Source organism: Carcharhinus amblyrhynchos, chromosome 9 (assembly GCF_965287045.1).
Source record: "Carcharhinus amblyrhynchos chromosome 9, sCarAmb.v2.hapA, whole genome shotgun sequence".
In the NCBI taxonomy this organism is placed as follows: domain Eukaryota; kingdom Metazoa; phylum Chordata; class Chondrichthyes; order Carcharhiniformes; family Carcharhinidae; genus Carcharhinus; species Carcharhinus amblyrhynchos.
Genome location: NC_137332.1, coordinates 49,175,441 through 49,200,640, shown reverse-complemented (window position 1 = coordinate 49,200,640; position 25,200 = coordinate 49,175,441). Strand labels below are relative to the sequence as shown.

Sequence of the window (25,200 nt, the reverse complement as noted above, 5' to 3'; positions counted from 1 at the left end):
TCTTAACGCTGTGAATATTTTACTCCCAATAGTACTTAAGAGAACTGCTACTGAGAGTTCTTCATGTACCTTATCGACTTTTAAATAAGAGTGGAAACCCTCCATGAATAGCATTCAGCTCATCATGTCTTTTTGAAAGCCCCCACTGCCCCACCATTTTCTTTTCCTGCTGGCGGTAGATATTTCCACCTTCGCGTTGCCACTCCCTTACCGACTGTGCCCTCTTATTCTACCCGTCAGATATAGTCCAAGTCCCCTCGCAATCGTTTCCCCCACAACAGCCTTGGTGCTCCCCGTGGAGAAATCTCTTCTTTTCTTGGCCTTTGACTGTGGCTTGCACCCCCTTGCGACACTGTCAGCCCATCCCAGCAAGTACCTCTTGAATGCGGTCCAAATTCACTCGCTGCTGCTTCCCTCAATGCCCAAAGCCTGTTCCCTCGCGTCTATCTCAGTACCTCGGCATTCGCACCATTTCGGAGTTCAAGATTATGTCAATCTCCCTCTATTCTAAAGAATCAAGAATGAGACATAGTCTGCGGGCCATGACTCAGCTTCATCACCAGTGCAAGATCTGATATAGAGACTAAGACTACAAGGCAAGTGGGAGCAAACTAACTGGAACTATTAACACGTCTGCTCTCCAGCACACAATCAGTCAAGACTGACCAGGTAAATTCCACCCAGGGAAGAATTCACATCCCAGGACACCTGATCTGCTTTCTTAAAGGGGCATGCCCTAACATAAATAAGACCAAAAGAGCATACTTGTCACTGATTTAAATAATAGTGATGACTGAAGTTCAAACAAAATATCCTGACAGAGCCTTGTATTGCTTTTAAACAAACCCATCTCTAACAGCAACACAGATCAAACAATGAAGAGAAATGCAAACATACTAATTCGGCCCCTTGAGCCTGCATCACCATTCAATAAGATCATGGTCGGTATGATTATGATATCAGCTCTACATTCCTGCCTAACTCTGGTAGCTTTGTTAGTCAATAATCAATCTACCCTGCCTAAAAATATACAACGATCCTGCCACCACTATTCACTGAGGAAGAAGCCTTCACAGACTTAGGGTCCTCAAAAAAATACTCAACTCTGTCTTTAATGAGAGTCTTTATTTTTAAGCTGCATTCTTTAGTTCTATATTAATGGGATAGCAGCTGCAGCCATCTGACAGGCCAATAAAGCAGGTATATATTTGTTATCAAATCATGGCGTGGGGCTCGTTTCTACTTTGGTGCAGCTACATGATCACTTTATCTGTAGCCACTGCTGTTTATCAGTGAAAGAAATGAGGGATGTGATCATGAACTTGTAGGCCCTCAACATGCCAAAATGTAAATTTCTGCTTTGCAAGGCCATTGCAAAAAATTTAGCTGCTAAGCTCTTCTTAAAATAGCACCAACTTACTTCAGCCACCTAAATGGTTTGGGATTTTATTAGATTTAAACTTGCACTTGCGAAGAAACATAATTATCACTCTACCACCTAACACCAAAGACAACTACTTATTCTAACTTAAAAAAATTGATTGATATCTGCAATCACATTTCATGCCAACTAATCCATAATATTTAAGCAACAGTCCAACCATAACTTGGAGTTTTTTTTTTGACTAGAATGCAGTAGGCCATTTGACTTATCAAATCCAAGCTAACTTCCTGTAATTGCTTTTGCAGAGAATGGAATACTTTTGAACTGCAGTCATTGTTGAAATGTAAGGAAATGTAGTGGTCAATCTGCAAACACAACATCTTGACTGCAATAAGGTAATGGCCAGTTATGGGCCTGACACAGAGAACTCGCCTGCTCCTCTTAGAGTAGTGTGATGGGATCTTCCACATCCAGCTGCAATGTTTAATACTGCACTCAAAAGATAGTGCTGCACTGGCAGACTATTTTTACTTTTTCAGCTGAGATTATATGCTGAAGCACTGTGTAGAAATTGAACCCACATTCTTCTGTCACAAATCTCTAATGGAGGTCAGATTCCTGGTTCTAGCCATTCAGCTTGAGAAAACACTAAAGATCTGATGAATAGTTGTTTCATTCCATCTCACCAAAAGGAGCTGACTCACACTTCAGACGATAGCACTGGTATTTAACCTAACAACTACTCACGTGTGAACTTAGACAAGAATGTGCAGCACTTGGGTCACAGAAGTCACCACTGCCTCCCTTGTCTTACCAGATAACCATTTATGAGCACATTCCAGCAAATTTCACTGAATCATGATCAACAGCAGAAACTATAGCTCAGATTTTATTTCCTCAGTCCAATTCACTAAAGCCAATGTCACCATGCCAAATGCTCTCTTGATTGAAGTAAACTCTGCATAAAACCACTATAAAAAACCAATTCCTTCTGATCTCTACAGTTTGGTGCAATTTTGGACAATGCTATTAACCATTATTAGCAACGCTTGTGTTTGCAGCCCAGTTGTTAACACTTAGTGAACAGTACCATTCCCATTCAATGATACACTGAGGTGCAGTTGATACCTTATCAGGCCTCATTCCACGGATGCTCCTGCCGCCACCACGTCCACGACCACCTCGACCTCCTCTGCCACCACGGCCAGGACGTCCCAAATCACCAAAATTGATTTCCAGCTGGGAGGTTATATCATTGGCTGGTTTGCGGAAGTGATGTTCCAAACCAGATTCATCAGCAGAGACCTATTAAAATTAAATTTATTTCATATTTCAAGCCTTAATGCGTTAATTCAATAAATCAATAAACGAAAAGGGGGCACAGTGGCTACCACTGCTGTGTCACACCGCCAGGAACCCAGGTTTGATTCCCAGCTTGGGTCACTGTCTATGCAGAGTCTGCACATTCTCTCCATGGCTACTCCAGTTTCCTCCCACAGTTCAAAAGACATGCTCATTAGGTGTACTGGCCATGCTAAATTTTCCCTCAGTGTACCCAAACAGGTGCTAGAGTGTGGCAGCTAAGGGATTTCCACAGTAACTTTATTGCAGTGTTAATTTAAGCCTACTTGTGAATGTGGACATTTTTGTCTACTCGCCCAGAAGACATGTATATCCAGACTGCTCCAAAAAACAAGATCCTTCAAATCTTAAAGCTGTGTGAAGAGAACAAACAACATGGAACTGCAGTGTCTAAAAACAATTTCCCTATATTTCATTTTATTTCTAATTCAAAATACTTCAAGACAGATTTTGAGAACTATAGGATTTTCCAAGAAAATAGTTTACATTATTAAAAGCATACTGAAGAAAAAGTTTAAATTACTCATTTGGAATCATTAGGAAATCTCAATGCAAGGGGAAGGGGGAGTGGTGGTGGTGGTGTAAGAGGATGAAGAGATAGATAGCCTCAACTTCAATAAAGTAATAACTAATCTGTGGTCACAATTAAATTCATCGAGAATGAATAATAATCTAGAGCAGAGTTTAAATATTCAATTTAACATAATGAACTTAAATTGCACTTAAAGACAATTATTAGTTGATCAATTAGGTTGCTGAAGGCAATACTTCACTATGAGAGTTTGGGGATTGGGATGCAAGTGAGGAAAAATTCAGCAAGACCAGAGCTAGCTCAGAGCATATGCTTAGTGAGGCACTCATTTCAAGCAGAGCAATTCAATTATCAGAAGCAATTTGGCTCAAGGCTCTGGAAAATGACCAAAAAAACCCAATTCTGAAATACCAGTAGAATTTGGCTACATAAGAGTTATTTGGCATATCATTTTGCACCAGGATTGCATGGTTAACAATATCATTTTCAGCACAGGAGCTGAAGCAATTATTGTGGCAAAGCTGATCGAACTGACTGGAAATGCATTTTTCACAGTAATCAAATTGGAATTTGAATCAAATGGCAAGTATTAATGCCTGTTAAATGCAGCTTGAATTCTAAATCAAAATATTTTTGAGGATTTACCAAAAGGTGTCACTAAGTTTTTTTTTCCCCACATGAAGCTAATAGATATCAAAGATGCAGGCACTGCAGCAAAAAATAAAATAAATCTGGGCTGTGACTAATACCTATATTGGTAGTCAAATGAAAAACAAATTCTATGGAAGTTCTAAAATGAATGTATTTCTCCTAAAAGTGAACGTGCTTCTCAGAATCTGTGAACAGATAAAATTATAAGATTAACACCCAACTATTAAAACAAACGCAGTTCTGGAAATCCCAATACTACTGTTTTCATTGTAAACTCAAAACTTAAAGAGATGAGATGAGCTGTGCTAAGTTTCATATTGACACGGACATTAAAAAATTGGGTTTCCAGATGTCCAGAAGCAGTTAGGCCATCTAACGGTGAGGTAGTACAGTACCTTAACTCCACAGGCTATATTGGCAGAACCTGATTAAAGGAGTATACAGATTATAAAGGATTGCATTTATATTTCATAACATCCTCAATTTAAAGCAACATAGCCTTTAAAAGATATATAGGGAGGTTGTGATATTAACTGACCAGCTGCCATTTATCTTTTCCCAACACATTCTTGAGGGAATGATATGAAATTAAAAATTACAGAAGTTATGCATTTGAAAAATATATGCATACAAACTGAACTGAGAGCCTAATTTATTTCAGAACACAATTTTAAGAAAGTACAATTAAAAGCCATCGCCAAATACCACTCATGATTAGACAGGCTTGCCAGAATTCAGCTTACAATGCAGTAACTTTCAAAAAGAGATGATCTGTTCAATTGTAATGCTGATAATCCAAAATTTCTTTAAATAAGCATTTTTAGCGTCAACAGATACTGACAAACCCAGAGAGCTTTACCAGGTTTAATAAGTGCTTTCAAACATAAGCCTGCCCATAGCAAAATGAAAACACTGGATGAGTCTCCAACCATTCATTATGTGCTACATACTGATTCAAGGGTTTACAGCACAAGTTTGAACGCTGCTCTTTCCGTACGATCATGTTTTGTAGAAATGAAAAATAGTTTCTACTAGCATATTTTAGAATGCAGTATTTACTTAGCTCCAACTGGCTTTTCTACTGAATTTCAACCAATACATAAACATATATGCAAAGTGACAGACTTGTAATATTCCAGCCATCATTGGGACACAACATATGACAAGTCCAGCAACAAAAGGAAAACTGAAAAAGTTACAAAGGTTTTGGAAATTCATTACCGTATATTCCAAGTTATGGACATCTGCTTCACTTTCAAAACGTTTCTAGCAAATGAAGATACATTTAAAAAATGAATACACATTTTTGACATATACAGAAATGTTTAAAACAAGCTACTGTACATAAATGAACACACTGTATGCCTGCCTTTTACCATACAATTAATGCATAGTTCAGAAATATTGCATGTTCTGTGGTTTTCACAGCTACCAATTCAACAAACTGACATTGTGATTCCTAAATCAGCTAAGTAAAACCAAGGCATGGCAAATACAATTTTCTTCAAATAAAACAATTTACTGTACGAATATCTACTTAACATTATTCAATAAAAGACAATTTAATTCTACAAATACAGCTATGCTACACCTACCTCCTCAGTTTTAGGCTTGCGCAAAACAAAGCCCTTTTTCCATTGACTGCTATCACAACCCTCATTAGGCTTGCGGATATTAAACTCAGCTTTTGCCCGTTCTTTATCTTGCATGGCTTTCCACTCATCCAAGGTCATTTCCTTTGGACCTTCTTCTTTAACCTCTTCTACTTCGTTTTCCCTGTTATTAAGCACATGATGCAATCAATAAACATGAATTAGAGCTGCAAATTTCTGTGATTAGCTTGCATAGGCCCTGTAGAGCACTGACATCAATTAGCTATGGCTAACCTGTAGCTCCTTGTTCTTTAAATATTTGCGTTTCTACAAAAATGGCCATTTTAAACCACCAAGCATGGTCTCAGTACTTTGTTTTGTTTTAAGTCAAAGATGCTCACAATAACTCATTTTACTCCAAATGCCTTAACACATTAGTCCCTTATATGAAACAATTTTATAGCACAACATGATCCTATTTGTCTCATCACACCCATGTCGCTCCACCAATTCCATTCCTTAACTCTACTTTTAAAAATCAGTTGTTTTGTGCATTTATCCACAATTTTAAAAGTATACAGATTTGGCTTCCACCGCCCCTTTCGGTTCAACATTTCAATCCTCTTCAAAAACTCTGTAATATTCCTGGTCTTAAATGTATGTCTTCCAATTACTGACTCACTGATCATCAAAAAACACTTTTTTTACTACAATTTACTTTATTTTGAACAACCGTTCAAATAAGAAGATCACCAAGTTGTCCACATGCTTTGCATTAACAAAGCCTCACAATCCTGTGTCACGGTCAATCTCTTCTGCACCCTCTCTCCTCTAAAGGGAGAAACTAGCATTCATTGCAACCTAACCAATTGTTGTCTTTAACATTGAGTTTTGGTATTCTTGTAAAGCCCAATAAAACATGCTTCTCAATTTATTTTCAGGAAAAGCTTCATTAACTTTTTTTTTAGGTATTTATGTAAGGTTGTATTCTTTATGATCATATAACGTATAAAACAGCTTAAATTTTCCATCCAGAATACATCACATTTTCTAAACTAAATTTTCTCCAACATCAATCTGACCATGTTACTCATTTATTGATGCCCCGCCATCGGTGGTGGAGGCAAATTCGATAGGGGCTTTCAAGAGACTTCTGGATGAGTACATGGAACTTAATAGGATTGAGGGTTATAGGTAAGCCTAGTAGACATGGACATCATTGGCGCAATTTGTGGGCCGAAGGGCCTGTTTGGGCTGTAGTTTGTCTATGTTCAAATTAACTACACTCCCAATTTATGTCATTGGCAATTTTTGATCTGCTTTGCCTACATTTAAATGCCATATCGATCCAGAGAAACACAGCAGGTCCAATGCTGACATGTTTATACTGCCTCTCTCTGAATTCAACCATTTTTGGTCCAATGATAAACTTCCTAACCACGCTGCTATTCCCTCTCGCATCACGTTCTAATATAGTTAAGTCCTCAACAGCACCTTATCAAGAGCATAAGTACATTCTTTTTTATCAAAGCACTCAATTTTATTGCCAATAACTTGCCTTTTATAAATTCATACTGGCCATCCTTAATTAAAAAAAGAGTATTTAATAGGCCTCTAGAATCTGACCCATTAGGCTGCCTGGTTATCTTTCTCCCTTTTCACCGGCATCCCTCCAGTCCTGTAGAACAATATCCATATCTAAAAGATGTTTGAAAGATTGTTGAGTGCTTTTACTATTTCCTTCTGCATTCCAAGACCCATGGATCTGAACCTATATTATTTTGCTTACTGGCACTATGTCCTTTTGCATTACCCACCAGACTTTCTTCAAATCTCCTCTTGGCTATTCTAATCACTCCCTATGCTTAATTTCTTTTCAATAAGCTCAAATATCTGTTGCATTAGCCCTATATTTTTTAATTTTGTCACTGAAGAAGAAAGCAGAGATTTCACTGCATCACATTTACTTTATGGAAATATGCCTGCATTACTTTATTGGGCAATTTTCATTTACAATTGATCAATGTTTATTTCTTTTGATCTAACTGAAATTTGACTTGTTTTAAAAGTGCCTTTGTCATTTAGCTTTTTTTTAGATTCAAGAGTTCTATGGCCATCATTTCTTAGCATCCTACAGACTATTCACTTCGCTTTTCCTCCTCTTGGCCATTTACACCTCCTGGTTCGTTGTTAAATGAACATGATCTTAATTTTCTTGCATTTTCTAGTTTTCCTACACATCTTACTTAATTCTCTTAACTCAGCAGTTAAATATACCTTGTGTAAACAGCTTCCTTATGGAAAGACAGATTCAGATCCTCTCCTTTGATTGCCACATGTTCCTGTGCTGTACTGGATAACATTTCCAGCCAAGTTCCCCATGCTTCTACAGGTGGTATTCAACGCAAATCTATTTTGCATATCTTCTCCCAGCATTTGCTTTGTTTCTCTCTCATCTTTCCCAGATTTGGGTGAGGAGAGATAAGCCAGTAAAGTATCCATGATTATCCATATGCAGCTAACCATTCTCAATAATTTGCATTAAAGTAAATTCACTCTAGAAAGTTTTCTGACCTCAAGCTCCGAACAAGTTTGCGCGATAACGTCTGAATTACAAGACAGCAAAGTTGAACTATAGAACCAATGCTACCGCACGCAAGGCTGAAGCTTAATTTTCAATTTTATGTACTGGGCCTTCCGAGGAAAGATTTCTGCACGATTGCATTTCTACTAGGTTTTAGTAATTCTTAAGATTTCTACTTATTCCTGGGATTACTGTGACAGATTTTGGTAAGAGATTTTGTTAGATGGAGATTTCGAAATTGCATCAGTTCTAAAAACTCACTTGTTCTCAGAGTCAACTACTTGTTGTTCATCTCCTTCAGGTGCCTCTTCAGTAACAGCCGACTGGTCAAGTTCACTATCGTTGGAGAAAGAAAATGTTTATAGAGGCAGCATTCAGAATCAAAAGAAAAATCGCTACATTTAAGACTGAACAAAGGAAGCAAGCTGTTCTTGTACTAACCCAAGTTCATCCTTTACCGTTCCCCAGTTGTGTGATCCGCTGCCACCTCGTTTGTCCTCTGGTTTCAGGCCACTGGAAGAGAAACTATTCTCTCTATATATCTGCTGTATGTGCATAACCACTCAATTAAAGACTCATTAGCATTTCTACAAATAAAGGCACCCTGTAATATTAGTATTCTCTATTAATTCACTTAACTGACCTTAGATACCAACTAACAAAGTGTCAAATCAACGAATTATCATCTCCGATAGATAACCTTTTAATTGAAAATTCAGTTTGATACTCAAATAAAAGTTACATACGCAAATGCATTTATCTTTATTTGAATATAAAAGGTAAAATATTTTAATATATTAAATAATTTTTTAAATTATAAAATTTTAATATTTTGTATTAAATTATATTTTAAATATATTAATAGCTACTGTCAGATCTTACGTTTTTCAAATTAGCATTTCTGGTTAACAAAAAACAAATGTAAGGATTTAAAATCATAATAGTTGATCGTTATATCAACTTACGATCGGTCGCTTCCACTATGTCTGTCAAATTCACGTTTTCCACGAGAGTCAAAACCATCACTCCTTCCCATACCACGTCCACGGCCGCGTCCCCTTCCACGCCCGCGCGGTGGTCTGTCACGATCAAGAGGCCTACTATATTAAAACAATGAGTTAGACTAGAGGAATGTACTATCCACTGCTACATAGACATCATAATATTTGTCACCAAAGTTTGTGCATCATAACAACAAAGTCAAAATCCAAATTTAAATAGCTGAATAAATTAATTTCAGTAAATAAATTGCTAGATTAAAAAGGTGCAAAGTAACTTCCATAAAATAATGCAAAAATTAGACCAAACTCCTCCCAAGATACAGTTCTTGGGTAGGTCTGGGAACTGCGTATTTTTAATCTTAATATGACAAGCTGTCCTTTTTATGCCTGTGGGAATACTGTCTTAATTAGTTCATCCTGACTCGTGAAAAGGTCTAATTGCATGACTTACATGTTGTAAGAATATTGTTCGCACTTTTAGCAGATTAGATTTATAAACATAAGGTAATCAAAATTCTCGTGTTCAGATGTTGCTAGATCATCCACATTATTTACTCAAAGATTTTTCCACGTGTACTTAGAGCCAACAGTACGAGAGCCAAAAAACAGCCAGTGGGCCTGTTTAGCTGAGTAACTGAAGACAACAAGTCCAAGGAGAATTTCCTCATCAATGTTAGAGATGTGAAGTACTCATGTAATTCCACAGATCAAAGAATGGTTGGAAAGGAACTGATAAATACGGCAACTTCATGAAGTGTCCATATATTTTATACAGATCAAAGGACAGGTTTTGGCATGGTTAATTTAGTTAGCTGATCCCCATCTAGAACATCCCAGGGTGCCAGACTGCCTTTGGCATAGATTTCAGGAGAGGCACTGTGTTGGGTTTACCTGTATTTTCTCTCAAATGCAGACAGATAAAGCTTGAAGCCAAGACCAGTAACAAAAAGAAATGTAAAACAAGGATGTTTTCTGATTTGAGTCACTGAACAAGAAATCAGTGTGGCCTACACTTCAGTTGGGGTGACCACAATTGTGTGATGCTTAGAAAATGGAGGGTCACTTGGCCAAATGCTAGTGGAAGGACCCCAAGAAATCTTACATCTCAGAATATAGCTGAAACACTGAAGAGAATCAAGTGAATTCCTAAACGCAGCCCCTTTGGTTCTTGAGTGCAAGAACCCTCAAAATCCTGTAAAACTATAGGGGAAATCTTAGTTGGAATTATAAGAGCAGGAAGCAATCTGTTAAGATTTAAGGGTTTAAAGAATGAGGGTTTACTTTAGAATTACTTGTTTAATTCTTCTACAGTAATTTTTAGTTTAAAATGCAAAATTGAGGTGAAATTCTCAATTGGTAACTAGGTGTTTGAAAAGTGAGTCTCCCTCAAATCATAACACTGAATCATTTAGAAGGTAATCTATTATGAATTTATTAAAAATCAGTCATTTGGCTCAGTTACAAAAAACATGTTGCAAATGATTAGTATCTACACTAAATGACAAAGGCCACAACATTCCATTTCAAAATGTATTGTAAATGCTTATTCTCTAAGAACACACTTTAAGCATCAACATTTGGCTGTAACACCTTTTACGTCTGCAGATGGCATCGAGGAAGGGTTACAAAAATTAAGGACAGTTGGTGCAAAAAACAATTCCTTTTCATTCATGACTGCATGAAGCTATATACCATCAAATGTGCCTGTAGCATGTAGCAATTTAAGTCTAAAGACACACTGTTCAAAAATTTGATTTATAATTTGATCCAATGGCTTTGTTAATAGTCTGGTTTACTCCCTTGCTTGGATAACTTGACTGCCTGAAGTTCGCTGCCTCTGATTTCCTCCTCTCTCTAACCTAGTCGGCCTTGTTCAAACTCAAGCTTCCAATTTATCAGATTACCAGTTCCTTCTCCATAGGCTGCCTGAAAATCTTTTATATTTTCATTTTCTACAACTTGTCAATTCTGGGGAAAAAAAAAAGAGTTCCTTATAATTAATATACCCAATTCTCTCTACCCTCTAGCAATGCCCCATGATTATATTGATTACCCTGTAATACGAAGATCCCCAACGCAAATCTTTAAAATCTTTTGATCTTTAAAATCTGGACTGTTGGCAAAATCCCCACACACTCCCCACCACCACCATCCAATTTCCCCCAGCTCCATAACCCATTGAAACATTTGCACTCAATTCTGGATTTGAGCATCTCCAATTTTAATTGCTCCAGCAAAGCTGTCAAGGTTAAGCTTTGGACCTCTTCAACGCACACAGCACCCCACTCATAAAAATTAATACCACCAGTTGAAAGACAAACTCCCACAGCATTACCCTGAAGGTTTATCACATTGCTCTATACTGCAATTGCCACTCACTACGCCAGACCTTTCTAAACTAGAAGTCTTTTCCCTATGTGATAGAGCAGAGACTGACAATATTGAACTGGAGAAAACTGCTGTTATCTAGTATAGTTATAGTATGTCTAAGAATTTATCAATAATCAAGGATCTGAGCGATTTGGTGGCAAGGTAGAGCTGGGTATCATTAGCCTGTGAAAACAAATGCTGTGCTTTCAGATGACACCACAGATGATGAAAAAATAGGGATGGCAAAAAGCAGATGAAATTACTACATAAATGCAAGGGCTGCAGCTGTGCTGTTCGAGCAAGTCAGCAGGCCAGGAGACAACTGCCTTTCATGAGTCTCCCAGGTGCTTATTTTTAGCGTAATCAGCTCTACACCAGAAATCGGGGCCAGCAAGTTTGCGCCATTCTCCACACTGATAAGTCTGCAACTGTGCACTGGCCCACTCAGCACTATGCTGCCAGCCTCTGGGGCAGGAATAGGACCAACTGGCTTCCGGGAAAGTGCCGGAAGATTGGAAAACGGCTACTGTTACGCCGCTGTTTAAGAAGGGTAGCAGGCAAAAGGCAGGGAATTATAGGCCGGTTGGTTTAACGTCTGTTGTAGGAAAAATGCTTGAATCCGTCAAAGAAGAAATAGCGAGGCACCTTGAGAAGAATTGTTCGATAGAGCAGACGCAGCATGGATTCGTTAAGGGAAGTCGTGTCTGACAAATTTATTGGAATTCTATGAGGAGGTGACTAGTGCGGTGGACGGAGGGGAACCGGTGGATGTGGTGTTTCTTGATTTTCAGAAGGCATTTGATAAGGTGCCGCACAAAAGGTTGTTACAGAAGGTTAGGGGGGATGGAGTTGGGGGTAAGGTGTTAGCGTGGATAGAGGATTGGCTGTCTAATAGGAGGCAGAGAATAGGTATCAATGGATGCTATTCTGATTGGCAGTTGGTGGCTAGTGGAATGCCCCAGGGATTGGTGCTGGGGCCTCAGCTACTTACCATTTATACAGATGATCTGGAGGAGGGAGCTGAGTGTAGGGTGTTGAAATTTGCTGATGACACAAAGATAAGTGGAAAAGCAAAGTGTGCGGAGGATGTAGAAAGTCTGCAGAGGGATCTAGATAGGCTAAGCGAGTGGGTGAGGACCTGGCAGATGGAATACAATGTTAGCAAGTGTGAGGTTATCCACTTTGGTAGGAATAATAGGAGGAGGGACTACTATTTAAATGGAGAAAAGCTGCAGCATGCTATGGTGCAGAGAGACCTGAGGGTCTCATGGGAAGGTGAAGGCTCATGGGATACAAGGCCAGGTATGTAGATGGGTGGAGAACTGGCTTGGGAGGAGGAGACAGCGAGTAGTAGTGGATGGCTCCTTTTCCAATTGGAGGTCTGTCACCAGTGGTGTGCCGCAGGGCTCGGTACTAGGACCTCTTCTGTTTGTGGTATATATTAATGACTTGGAAGAGGGGGTAGGTGGTGTGATCAGCAAATTTGCTGATGACACTAAGATGGTTGGATTGGCGGGTACTGAGGAGCAGTGCCTGGCAATGCAACAGGACATAGACAGGCTGGTAGATTGGGCAGATAGATGGCAAATGGAATTTAATCCGGAGAAATGCGAGGTGATGCACTTTGGCCGGAATAACGTGGAGGGGAGTTATACGATAAAAGGTAGAACTATCCGGAGTATAGATACGCAGAGAGACCTGGGGGTGCAAGTGCACAAGTCCCTGAAGGTGTCGGTGCAGGTGCAGAATGTGATGAGGAAAGCGTATGGTATGTTAGCCTTCATAGGAAGAGGTATAGAATATAAGAGTAGGAGTCTGATGTTGCAGTTGTATAGAACGTTGGTTAGGCCTCACTTGGAGTACTGCGTCCAGTTCTGGTCGCCGTACTACTGGAAGGATGTAGAGATCCTGGAGAGAGTGCAGAGGAGATTTACCAGGATGCTGCCTGGTATGGAAGGGCTGTCTTACGAGGAAAGATTGAATGAACTTGGGCTGTTTTCCCTTGAGAGACGTCGGCTGAGGGGGGATCTGATAGAGGTTTATAAGATTATGAAGGGGATAGATAGAGTAAATGGTGGTAAGCTTTTTCCGTTATTAGAAATGGATAGAACGAGGGGTCACGAGCTTAGGGCGAGGGGGGCTAGGTATAAGACAAATATTAGAGGGCAGTTTTTCACGCAAAGGGTAGTGGGGGTGTGGAATGCACTGCCGAGTAAGGTGGTGGAAGCAGGCACGCTAGGGTTGTTTAAGAGTCATTTAGACAGCCACATGAGCGGGCTACATATAGGGGGATATAGTAGGCCTTACTAAACATTGTAGGCTTGGGAATACGTTTTGCCTCAGGGATGTTACAGTCTTTGCCTGTTTAATAATGAATTTTTTGTCTCCACAGGCATTTAAGTCCAGCAAGGGGCATGCATGCGGCAGGTTGTAGTGGGCTGCTCTTGGACGTTGCTTCGGGAGTTGCCTATTGCTTCATGTCGTTAGTGTGCTTAAACTGGACCATCTCGAGGGCAACATGACAGCTCAGACTATCTCTGTTGCTGTGCGGACACATGGATTTGGGCCTGTGTCTGTGGGAGTTTGCACGTTCTCCCCGTGGTTGCGTGGGTTTCCTCCGGGTACTCCGGTTTCCTCCCACATCCCCAAAGATGTGCTTTTAGGCTGATTGGTTGGGTACTAAATTGTCCCTAAATTGGACCTCCCTGATCCTGGCACATTAGGCGTAGACTAAAATCATGAATAGGACACTGAGACAGTGGGACGGCGGCGCGGGCTCGTTGGGCCGAAGGGCCTGTTTCCCGTGCTGTGTTGTTCTTTGTTCTTTGGTCCTTGTGCATGAGTTGCAAAAACCCAGCCTGCAGGTGATCAGGAAGGCAAATGGGATGCTGGCCTTCATAGCGAGGGGGATTGAATATAAAAGCAGGGAGATCTTGCTGCAACTGTACAGGGCACTGGTGAGGCTGCAGCTGGAGTACTGTGTGCAGTTTTGGTCGCCACACTTGTGCAAGGATATTTTGGCCTTGGAGGGAGTGCAGAGGAGGTTCACTAGGCTGATACTGGAGTTGAGGGGGTTGAAGAGAGGCTGAATAGACTGGGCTTGTACTCGTTGGAGTTTAGAAGTATGAGGGGGGATCTTATAGAGACGTATAAGATAATGAAGGGGATGGATAGGGTAGAGGTAGAGAGATTCTTCCCGCTCAGAAAGGACAGCAGGACTAGAGGGCACAGCCTCAAGATACGAGGAGGAGGAGGAGGAGGAGGCACTTTAGAACAGAGTTGAGGAAGAACTTCTTCAAAGGGTGGTGAATCTCTGGAATTCTCTGCCCGTTGAAGTGGTGGAGGCTGCCTTGCTAAATATATTTAAGACACGGGTAGATAGGTTTTTGGTAGGCAAGGGGATTAAGGGTTATGGGGAGAAAGCGGGTAAGTGGAACTGAGCCACTTCAGATCAGCCATGATCTTATTGAATGGCGGGGCAGGCTTGAGGGGCTAGATGGCCTACTCCTGCTCCTATTTCTTATGTTATGTTCAACCCATCACTTTTCAGCATGAATCACTACGAGGAATCTGTGATGCAGAGTTCAAAAATTCATTCAGGTAAGTACCCAAAAAACGGGCAGGAAATTCTCCCGTTTTCCCAGCCATTGGACAGTCAGAAAAACAACTTGTCTGGAATTCTCCCAAAACAAAATTAAGTAATAAAATTTGGGAGGCATGGTGGTTAGCACTGCTGCCTCATAGCGCCAGCAACCCAGGTTCAATTTCAGTTTTGGGTGACTGTGTGGAGTTGCATGGTCTCCCAGTGTCTCCATGGGTTTCCACCAGGTGTGCCAGTTTCCTCCAAGTTCACAGATGTGCAGATTAGGTGGACTGGCCATGCCAAATTACTCCTTAATGTCCTAAAATATATAGGTTAAGGGGATTAGCAGAACAAATACGTGGGGTTGCAGAGTAAGCGTCGGTGTAGATTCGATGGGTCAAACAGCCTCCTTTTACACCATGAGAGGAGGCATGAGAGGAGATCCCACGCTGCAATAAATACATAGATCTTGAAATGAAAAACGGCAGATCAATGGAGCACTGTGGTTTATATTTAGAGACTTTAGTAAAAAGAACAGTTAGGGGAAAGCAAAAAGACCAACCAAGAGAGTCACATTTGAGGACAAATCAACATTCAGCATCTCATCAAACCAAAAAACAATGACAGCCAATGACAGAAAAGGTGAAGCATGAATTCAAATGCCAGAGATAAGAACATATATTGTCATAACATGTTAAAAACAAAGCCAATTAGGGTGACAAAGTGAAGTTTAGAGTGGTGCTGAGTGTAATGAAGAAAGATCACAACAAATAGCAACGGTTAAAATCAATAAACAGTACTATTTCTAACAGATGTTTGCATTTAACAGATTAAAAAGAGTATCAGCATAAGCTTATGAAGATAATCATTCCAATATTTAAAGAATTAAAAAAGTACAATGAAAATTGTGGGTTCAGAGAAGTGGAACTAAGGAGTAAATAGCTCTGTTGTACAGTTAAATGACCTTCTGTGCTTATACCTCTGTGGTTCTGATCAGTTATCTGATTCTGCAGCATTAATAAAACCTCAATGCCTGCACTGCCTCAATCATAAATCCAGTGATGGAAATAGGAAACTAGTTACACTACCTGGATATAGATCCAAAAATACTACCAGGTGTTGTTGAAATATTTAATATTTTTAAGGAGTTCTGCTTTTTGCAAAGAATTGGAAACCAGGTGATGGCAGAGTGTGTAGCAACCAGACTTCAGCTAAAGCACTGGAACCAGCTGTATAACAGGGCGTTTTTCTGACTGTATCCTAGTAAATACATTTACAGGTGCACAGTAACAAGCATAAAATGTACAGAGGCTCAAAAGGTGGCACTGCAGCCATGGCTATTAATTTTCAAAGATGAAAGTAATCCTGAATTGCTACCATAATTAAGAAATTGTTGATTAAGCATATTGACTGTTAAAAAGACAACTCATTATCATGTTTTTAAAAAATTAAGTGTTAATGGAATATATTTGTTTCATCTTCATGGTGACCATAGCATTGTTACAGTGCAAGAGGCCATCATTTGGCTCATGTCTGTCTGCATGGCTCTCCAAATGGGCATTATGATTTAGTGCCATTCCTCGGCCTTTTTCCTACTCCTGTACATTGATTATTTGAATAGGAACATCGACTTCAGGAACCATAGTGGAGGACATGCCCGTCTACATCAGGGATAAAGTGAAAATGGTCGAGAGCTTCAAGTTTCTAGGTGTCTAAATCACTTGTCCTGGTCCCTCCACACTGACAATATAGTTAAGAAAACCAACCAAAGTCTCCATTTTCTCAGGAGACTAGGGAAATTCAGCATGTCCGCTACAACATTCATCAATTTTTACAGATGCACCACAGAAAGCATCCTTTCCAAATATATATTATGGTATAGCCCCTGCTCTGACACAGGGTTGTATACATAGCCCAGTTCATCACGCAAACCAGCCTCTTATCCAATGACTCCGTCTACACTTCCTGCTGCCTCAAAAAAAGCAGCCAGCCAGCCTAATCAAAAACTCCATGCACCATGCATGTAATTTCTTCCCTCCTCCATCAGGGAAAAAAATACAAAAGTCTGAGATCACATACCAACCAACTCAAGAACAGCTTCTTCCCTGCAGCCATCAAACTTTTGAATGGACCTACCATATATTAAGTTGACCTTTCTCTTCAACCTATTTCTGACTGTAACTCAGCACTGTCTCCTTTCCTTCTTCCCTATGTATTCTATGAATGGTATGTTTGATTTGAATACTTGCAAGAAACAGTACATTTCATGTGACAATAAATCAAATGCCATCTTGCATGTTTTCATTGAACTTGCCTCCACTACGCTCCAGGAAAGCATTCCAGACCCAAACCACTGCTGTATGTAAAAGTTTTTTCTCATCACATTTGCTTCTTTTGCAAAACACTTTACTTCTGTGCCTATTTGTTCCTGATCCTTTTATAAGCAGGAACAGATTCTTCCCCATCTTTTCTATCCAGCCCCCTCTATCAAATCTCCACAAAGCCTTCCCTCCAAAAACAACAGTCTCAATTTCTCCAGTCTGTCCTCATAGCTGAAGTTTCTCCTCCCTGGAGCAATTCTTGTAAGCCCTTTCTGCACTCTTCAACGCATTCACTTCCATTCTACAGTATGGTGCTTAAAACTGTAAATAACACTCCAGTTGAAGTCCAACTGGCATCTTGTATAAGTTCAACATAACCTCCTTGCCCTTGTAGTCTATGCCCCATTAGTAAAGTCCAGAATACCATATGTTTTATTAACAGCTCTCTCCACATGCCATGCCATCTTCAATAATTTATGCACACATACAGCCAGACCCCACTACTCCTGTACCCCCTTAAAAATATTTCCCCCCTTATTTTATATTGCCTTTCCATGTTCTTCCTACTAAGATGCATCACCTCACACTTCTCCACACAACGTCATCTGCCACCTATCTGCTCACTCCAACTTAGAATCATAAAAGCAGCCCTTCAATGCAGAAGGAGGCCACTTGGCCCATCAAGTCTGTAATCCCACCCAGGCCTTTTGCCCATAACCACACTTATCCACCACACTAATCCCCAACGCCAAACGGCAATTTTACTATGGCCAATCAGCCTAACCCGCATCTTTGGGCTAACCAAAGCACTTGGCGGAAATCCTCGCAGACATGAGGAGAACATGCAAATTCCACAGTCACCCAAGGTCAGAATCGAACCCAGATCCCTGGTGCTTTGAGGCAGCACTGCTAACCACTGTGCCACCGCATCTGTCATTTTGTTCTACACTGTCTGCTTCTGTTTTCAATATTTCCAAGTTTTGGATCATCTGCAAATTTTGAAACTGTCCCCTGCACACCAAGGTTGAAGGAGGTCTTGTGGCACAATGGGTAATATCAGCCTAGGACCTAATGGGGAGGTGCGGTCATAACACAGCCAACCAGGTTCAGTGCCAGCCTGTAAATCCTTCCAACATGCAAATTGCTAGTTGTAAGAGCAGAACAGACCCCTGGTCAGCCATGCTTGATGTGGAGTGGTGTCCCTCAATCTATGAGCTTCTGGCAACACAGTGAACTGTTCCAGAAATGATTAATTATGGAAAAAGACAAAAATTCTTAGTGCACCTTGGATGGTGGAAGAGAACTGGAATATAACACCACAGTCAGATTAGTAATATGTAAGGAAAAGCAAGATCCCAAGACTGACTCTTTATCCCTTTAGAATTTCTGACTTAAGACCTCACCCAATATGCTATGTGCTGCTTCTTTATTATAGGTGTTGTGAATAAGGCTGGACACCAGAATTGTCAAACTGGTCCATCCCTAACCATCAAAACAAGGTTAAGATCACAGGTAAAAAGGGATGAATATGACATCACATCCTGCTTCCTCGAGAACTTGCTTGTAGTGTGATGATCGACATCTATCAACTACAAGGTGGTGAATAACTCACCTCCCAATTCCCCAAAGCCTGTTCACCATCTACAAGACACAAGTTAGGAGTGTGATGGAATACTCTCCATTTGCCTGGATGAGTGCTGCTCCAACAAGAAGTTCAATATAAATTTAGGATAAAACTTGTTTGAATGGCACCTAATCCAGCAGCTTCAACATTCATGCACAGTGGCAATGTGCACAATCTACAAGATGCACTGCAGCAACTCAAATGCTCGTTTGACAGCATCTTCCAAATCTGCAACCTAGGGGGACCAAGGCAGCAGTTGCATAGGAACATTGCAACATGCAAGTTCCTCTTCAGGCCACATCCTGACTTGGATCTACATTGTCATTCATTCACAGTCACTGGGTCACAATCCTGGTCCTCCCTTCCTAACAACATTGTGGATGTACCTACACTACTTGGACTGCGATGGCTCAAGGTGGTGGCATCAAGGGCAATTAGGGATCTGCAGAAAGTGACCTAAACAGCATCACACACCGTGAAATATATTAATAAAACAGCCTTTCCAGACTGCATGATTGTCTACTAAAAGGTTTCCCTCTGACCCTCCATTCTTCCTTAATGTTTGGGGCTATTACTCTGTTGTCTTTTGGAATAGGGTGGGTAATAAGGGTCTGGAGTGACATGGCTGCAGCAGAAACTGAACTGAGTGTGAAGCAGGTCAGTATTGATTGACACCACTAATGGCTCTTTCCATCGCTTTACTGTTTTTAGTGGGCCAATAGGGTAATTATAACTCAATTTACCACTCTATTTTGTCAAAGGGCTACACACTAGCAAAATTTAAACATGGGCAGCTTGCCACTTGCTTAGTCTTTAAGACAACTCTTTAAACCCGGAGAACCAGTCCAGGAATTTGCAGGGTTGACTGCTAAAGTCTCACCCTGATAGATGGTTCAGAAGCAAACTGAACCATTATGCACAAGTTTGCTTTTGCTCAGACAACGGCTATGAATTAGATAAAAAAGAAACCAGAGAGAAACATTCTGGGGTGGCATGTGCAAAAGCTAATGACCAAGAATAAATGCAAAGAGCGTACAGCATACAATCCAAAAGTGGATACAACCTTTTAACATGACTATGGCAGCAACTTGTAGTACTTCATCAACTACTACCTTCCCTGTCACTGCAACCAAAGGACAAAAACAACTACGTAATTGGAAGGCACTGTCATCTCCCTGTCACAACTCATTTGGCCTGGGGATGATATCACCAGACCTTCACAGTCAGAACTCCTTATCTTACAGAAGTTGAACTACCAATGCTTCTAAACTGCACAAGCCCCCTAGAGCCACTGTGCAGACAGCACAGAAGACAGTTTTTTAAATTACTGCACAATTTAAAGGAGTAGTGCACTTAAATTGCTCTCACACCGTACAAGAAATTAGAGGGAAGGTTGATCAGAACTACAATTCCACAATCAGCTCATGGCAAATTGCAACAGGTGATAAATATATTCTTGTCAGCATTACCCATATTCTTAAAAAAAAACTTTCATAAAATTCTGTTTCATAAGATGGTGCTGCTATGCTACATGGTGGAGGATAACATCTTCCATGACTGCAAAACTACCTTCTGGATTTTTAATTCAGTAGTTAGTCGGACAAATTGTACGTACCAACCCAGAAATGTCACTGAACTTCCAATCACCATTTAATTTGTTACAGCTTCATTATGCAAGAATAACTTAAATTGTTGAAACCTATTCCTGCTTGCATTGTAATTTAATTGAAACTCCATGCTGAAGCACATAACCTTTGGTATTGACCAGCTTCAATAGAAGTGGCCAAACACAACAGAAGGAACAATGAAGACCAGAGGTTACAATGTATTTATCAGCAACAAAATGTTTCTAATAGATATTCTGAAATATTTACACAGTAACGTCCACACAATCATACCTAATTTTATACATCAGTTTACTGTTACAAGAACCAACCCACTGACTGCAGCATAATTCACATAAACAAAGTAACATTACTATAAATGTACGATCCCACTAAAGATCAACTGTGTTGAAATCTCAAACAAATCTCACAACAGCATTATGAAAGCTTAATTCCTGCTTTGAGGTACTAATTAAGATTTTACTTTTTCCTCAACTGCCAGACAGCAATCTCTTCTCTTGCAGTATAATTTTTGTTTCTTTTACTGTTGCTTTATCTTGTGGAATTGCCCTGATGAGTGCAAGACAAAAGGCTTTAATACCATGTCTCTTCTTGCAGCAATAGTATCTACTTTTAAAATTTTACTATAGTGTTTTAAAAAGTCACCTTCCAAGTTATTCAGTAAAAGGTTGAAGTTTGCAAAGGCCATCACCTCCGCAACTGAGTTCAGCTTAGTTCTTGACCATAACAGGCCACTCCATTGCTTAACTGATCCTGAACCACGAATGAATATATGAACCCATCTTCCATGTTACAAACTCAATTTACATGGGGACTCTTGGTAATTGACTAATTCACTAACTCACAGCGCAGTCCTCTGACTGTCTGGACTCAAGTTGGACACTCAGCAACGACCTCCAAATAAAAATATGTATTAAGAACAGATTCCCCCAAAATCTTGAGCAATATGTTCAAGGTCATAACCTCATTGGTACAGCCATATAAACACAAGAATCTCTACAGTGCAGAAAGAGGCATTTAGCCCATTAAGCCTACATTGACTCTCCATAAGAGCTTCCTATCCAGACCCTATACCCACTTTTTATCATAGCTAATTCACCTAACCTATACATCCTTGGATATTAAAGGGGAAAATTAACATGGCCAATCCATATATGCTACATGTTTTTGGATTGTGGGAGGAAACCAACGCAGATACAGGAAAAACATGCATACTCCACAACCTCCCATGTCTGAAATTGAACTCAGGTCCCTAGAGCTGAGAGGCAGGAGTGCTAACTGCTGTGCCGTCCTTTGTATCAATGCATTCAGATGGTTAGTACACTATTTTCCCAGATAATCTCTCGACAACACTACTGAGAGTAAAACGGATCTTGAAACAGGAAAGGGATAGACTGCATTTATGTACAAATTAACTCACTTAATTTCATTAAATAATTTGATCTGTATCAAGAGCTGGTGAGTAAGTGTTTTAAATTGCTGTCTGGTTGAGTTTCTTTCTTTAATTTAGTAATTCACTAAAAACTACTCAAAGTTAAGTTTTATTACAGCAATAAAACAGGGAGGGGATATGTCAAAGCTCTCCGATAGCTCTTCAGCTAATCAGGTAGCTAGCTTAAACTGGTTTTTAGAAGCTTGAATCAGTTATTTTGCAGGGAGTACAAAAACAAGCCTGCCTTCCTCTGCTTTTTGTCTGCACAAAAATATAAAGTACAAACTTGGTAAGAGAGGTGGACATTTCTTTTTCATAGTTGGCTTTTGCTTTGGTACAGGGAAGCAGCTGATTGATGACTTACTGTTAAGCTGTTCTACTTACTCTAATTGTGATTGTAACACCCACCCCAAGAATTTACAGGAATGGAACGCCCACAAACAGCAGGAGCTGACTGTAAATAAAGTTACGGTATGACAGGTCAGTTTGGATGAGTGGAATATACACCTGGGAAGTATGGATGCATCCATGAGTTCTAGATGAACAGATCTGCAGAAAGTGTCACCAGCTGCAGAAACTTGTGTCCCATATTTTGGAACTCAAAAGGCAGAATTGGTTTTCTGTTTCTGATACTGAAGATGATAGTTCCTCAGGGAAGTGCAGTGAAATCAAAATCCATGGCACCATGGATGGTTCAGCTTCACAGGAGGGAAGGAACAGAAATAGTGACAAGGAATTCCCTAGTGCCAGGGTCAAGGATATCATTGACTGCCTGCAGAACAACCAGTAGTCGTGGTTCACATTGGGACTAATATCACAGACAGAATTAAAAAGCAAAACTTAAATAGTAGTCATCTCAGGATTAATGCCACATGCTAGTGAGCATAGGAATAGGAAGATCTAACATGGCTGGAAAGTCAGTGTAAGGTCATTAGATTTCCACGGCATTGAACTGGTTCCGGGCAAGTGGGATTTATACAAGCTAAACCTTAACAAGATCAGGGCTAATATCCTCACAGGGAAATTTACTAGTACTGTTGGCGGGTTTAAAAGGAACTTGACCAGGGTTAGAAAGCTGAGTAGCTCAAATTGGAAGGATGTTAAGCTCATAATGGAAAGTAGGAAAGCAGCAAGTAAAATTAGAGAACAGGCAAAACATAGGTGGGCATCAACTAAGCTTACCATGTGGAATAATGTCAAAAAGACAAGAACACACTATCCTGAACACACGCAGCTTTCTCAGCAAAGTATATGATCTAAGAACACAAAAAGTAAATGGGTATTATCTAATCGCCATTATGGAAAAATGATTGGTGACTAAGACTGAGAACTAAATATTCAAGGCTATTCAAAATTTAGAAAAGACAGGTAAAAGGAGGTGGTGTTGCACTGATAACAAAGGATGAGATCTGCAGATGATTTCAGGTCAGAAGAACAAAATGTGGAGTCTCTTTGGGTGGAGCTAAGGCATAGCAAGTAGTAGCAAACATTGGTAGTTGTTTATAGATCCAACAGTAGTGATAGTGTGGGTCATGGTATCAATCAGGAGGTTGGAGAAGCATGCAGCATGGGTAAATACAATAAATCATAAGTGACTTCAATCTGCAATAAACCGATCGAATGAGCACTAACCCTGAGGACAAATTTCTGAAATGTGTTAGAGATGATCTTCTAGAGCAGTTTTTGAAAAACCCACTAGAGAACACTATTTTAGCTCTTGTATTATATAATGGAAAAGGGCTAATTAATAATCTTGTAAAAGAATCTTTAGGGATGAGTGACCATAATTTAAGAATTTTACATTATGTTCAAAAGTGAAGTGGTTCAATCTGAAGCCAAATTTGAACCAAAGAAATTATGAAGCAGTGGTCAGGCAAATTACCATAGAGGAAGTGCAACCAAGATTTACCAGATTTTTTTTTGCAGGGATGGCAGTTGGCTTCAAAGAGAGTGGGCAAACTGAAACTGCATTCTCTCGAGTTTTCAAGAATGAGGGGTGACCTCATTGAAAGCCAAGGGGTAGACTGAGTCGATACAGAGAAACCGTTCCCCCTGGTTGGGGAGTTTAGAATTAGGGGATACAATTTCAGAATAAGGGGGGAGCTACTTAAGAACTAGATGAGGAGAAAGATTTTTGCTCAGAGGTTTGTGAATCTTTGGTATTCTCTACCCTAAAGGGCTGTGAAAACTCAGTAAGACAGATTTCTAAATAACAATGACAAAGATATACAAGATAGTACAAGAGGAAAAACACAAATGGATGACCAGCCATGAACGGACTAAATGGTGGTGCAGGCTTGGTGGGCTAAATGGCCTAGTCCTGCCCCAAGATCTGAAATTCAAAATTAAAATTGTGAACCTTGGCCCTAAAGTAGGCAGCACTGTACAAAAAAAATCAAAATTTTTAAAGTTCTACACTTAATACTATTACATCATACCTGAATATAAACTCAAATTTGAGCATAGTTGAGTGCAAGGCAATCCAAATACCAGATGCACCCTTTCCCTATATTTCATCATTGTGAGCAAAACAATGCAAATTCCCTGTAGTTCATTTTATTTCAATTTAATTGTTCCATATGATCATTTGCAACAGGCACAGTACAGGCCAGTGGCTCAACTCAGATTGGATCCGTACATGACCAGATCAAGTGCACGGATTTACACATTCAGACAATTTTTGTGGGGAAGACATCTGTACTTTCACTCAAACTAACATTTAGTCTTATATAAAATAAAGTAATTGAAATGAATTAATCTCCTGCAATGGTCTGTAAAAGTACAGAATCAGGGCATTTAGACCAATAGTTCATTACCAATGTTTATTCTCCACAAGAGCCTTCATCCACTTTTATACATCTCATGCTATCAACATATTCCGCCCCCCCCCCCCCCCCCCGCCGCCGCCATTTCTTTCTTCGTCATGTATTTAACCAGCGTTCCTTTAAATACAGCTATACCATCTCCCGCACCATCATTCCATAGCAAGTTCCATATTCTCACCACTTTCCAAATAAACTATTTTCTCCTGGACATTTTCTTCACTGATTGGCAATTAATTTGTATTTGGAGCCACTAGTTTTGAATTCCTGCAAATGGAAATATCTCTATTTCCATGAATCCTCTCATAACTTCAAAG

At 39.9% G+C, this 25,200-nt stretch overlaps 1 protein-coding gene across 2 annotated transcripts in view; it reads right to left on the bottom strand.

Moving 5' to 3' along the window:
• LOC145347780 (SERPINE1 mRNA-binding protein 1-like) overlaps positions 1–25,200 on the bottom strand; it is a 46,776-nt gene that overhangs the window by 8,932 nt on the left and 12,644 nt on the right. The window contains exons 3-8 of one of the 2 annotated variants that reach the window (XM_080195579.1): positions 9,071–9,205; positions 8,547–8,630; positions 8,367–8,441; positions 5,525–5,705; positions 5,151–5,195; positions 2,513–2,689 (exon numbers count right to left, since the gene is read on the bottom strand). In XM_080195579.1, the coding sequence (XP_080051705.1) occupies positions 2,513–2,689; positions 5,151–5,195; positions 5,525–5,705; positions 8,367–8,441; positions 8,547–8,630; positions 9,071–9,205 (697 nt within the window). The remainder of the gene's footprint in view (positions 1–2,512; positions 2,690–5,150; positions 5,196–5,524; positions 5,706–8,366; positions 8,442–8,546; positions 8,631–9,070; positions 9,206–25,200) is intronic. The other variant, XM_080195580.1, reaches the window with a different exon arrangement.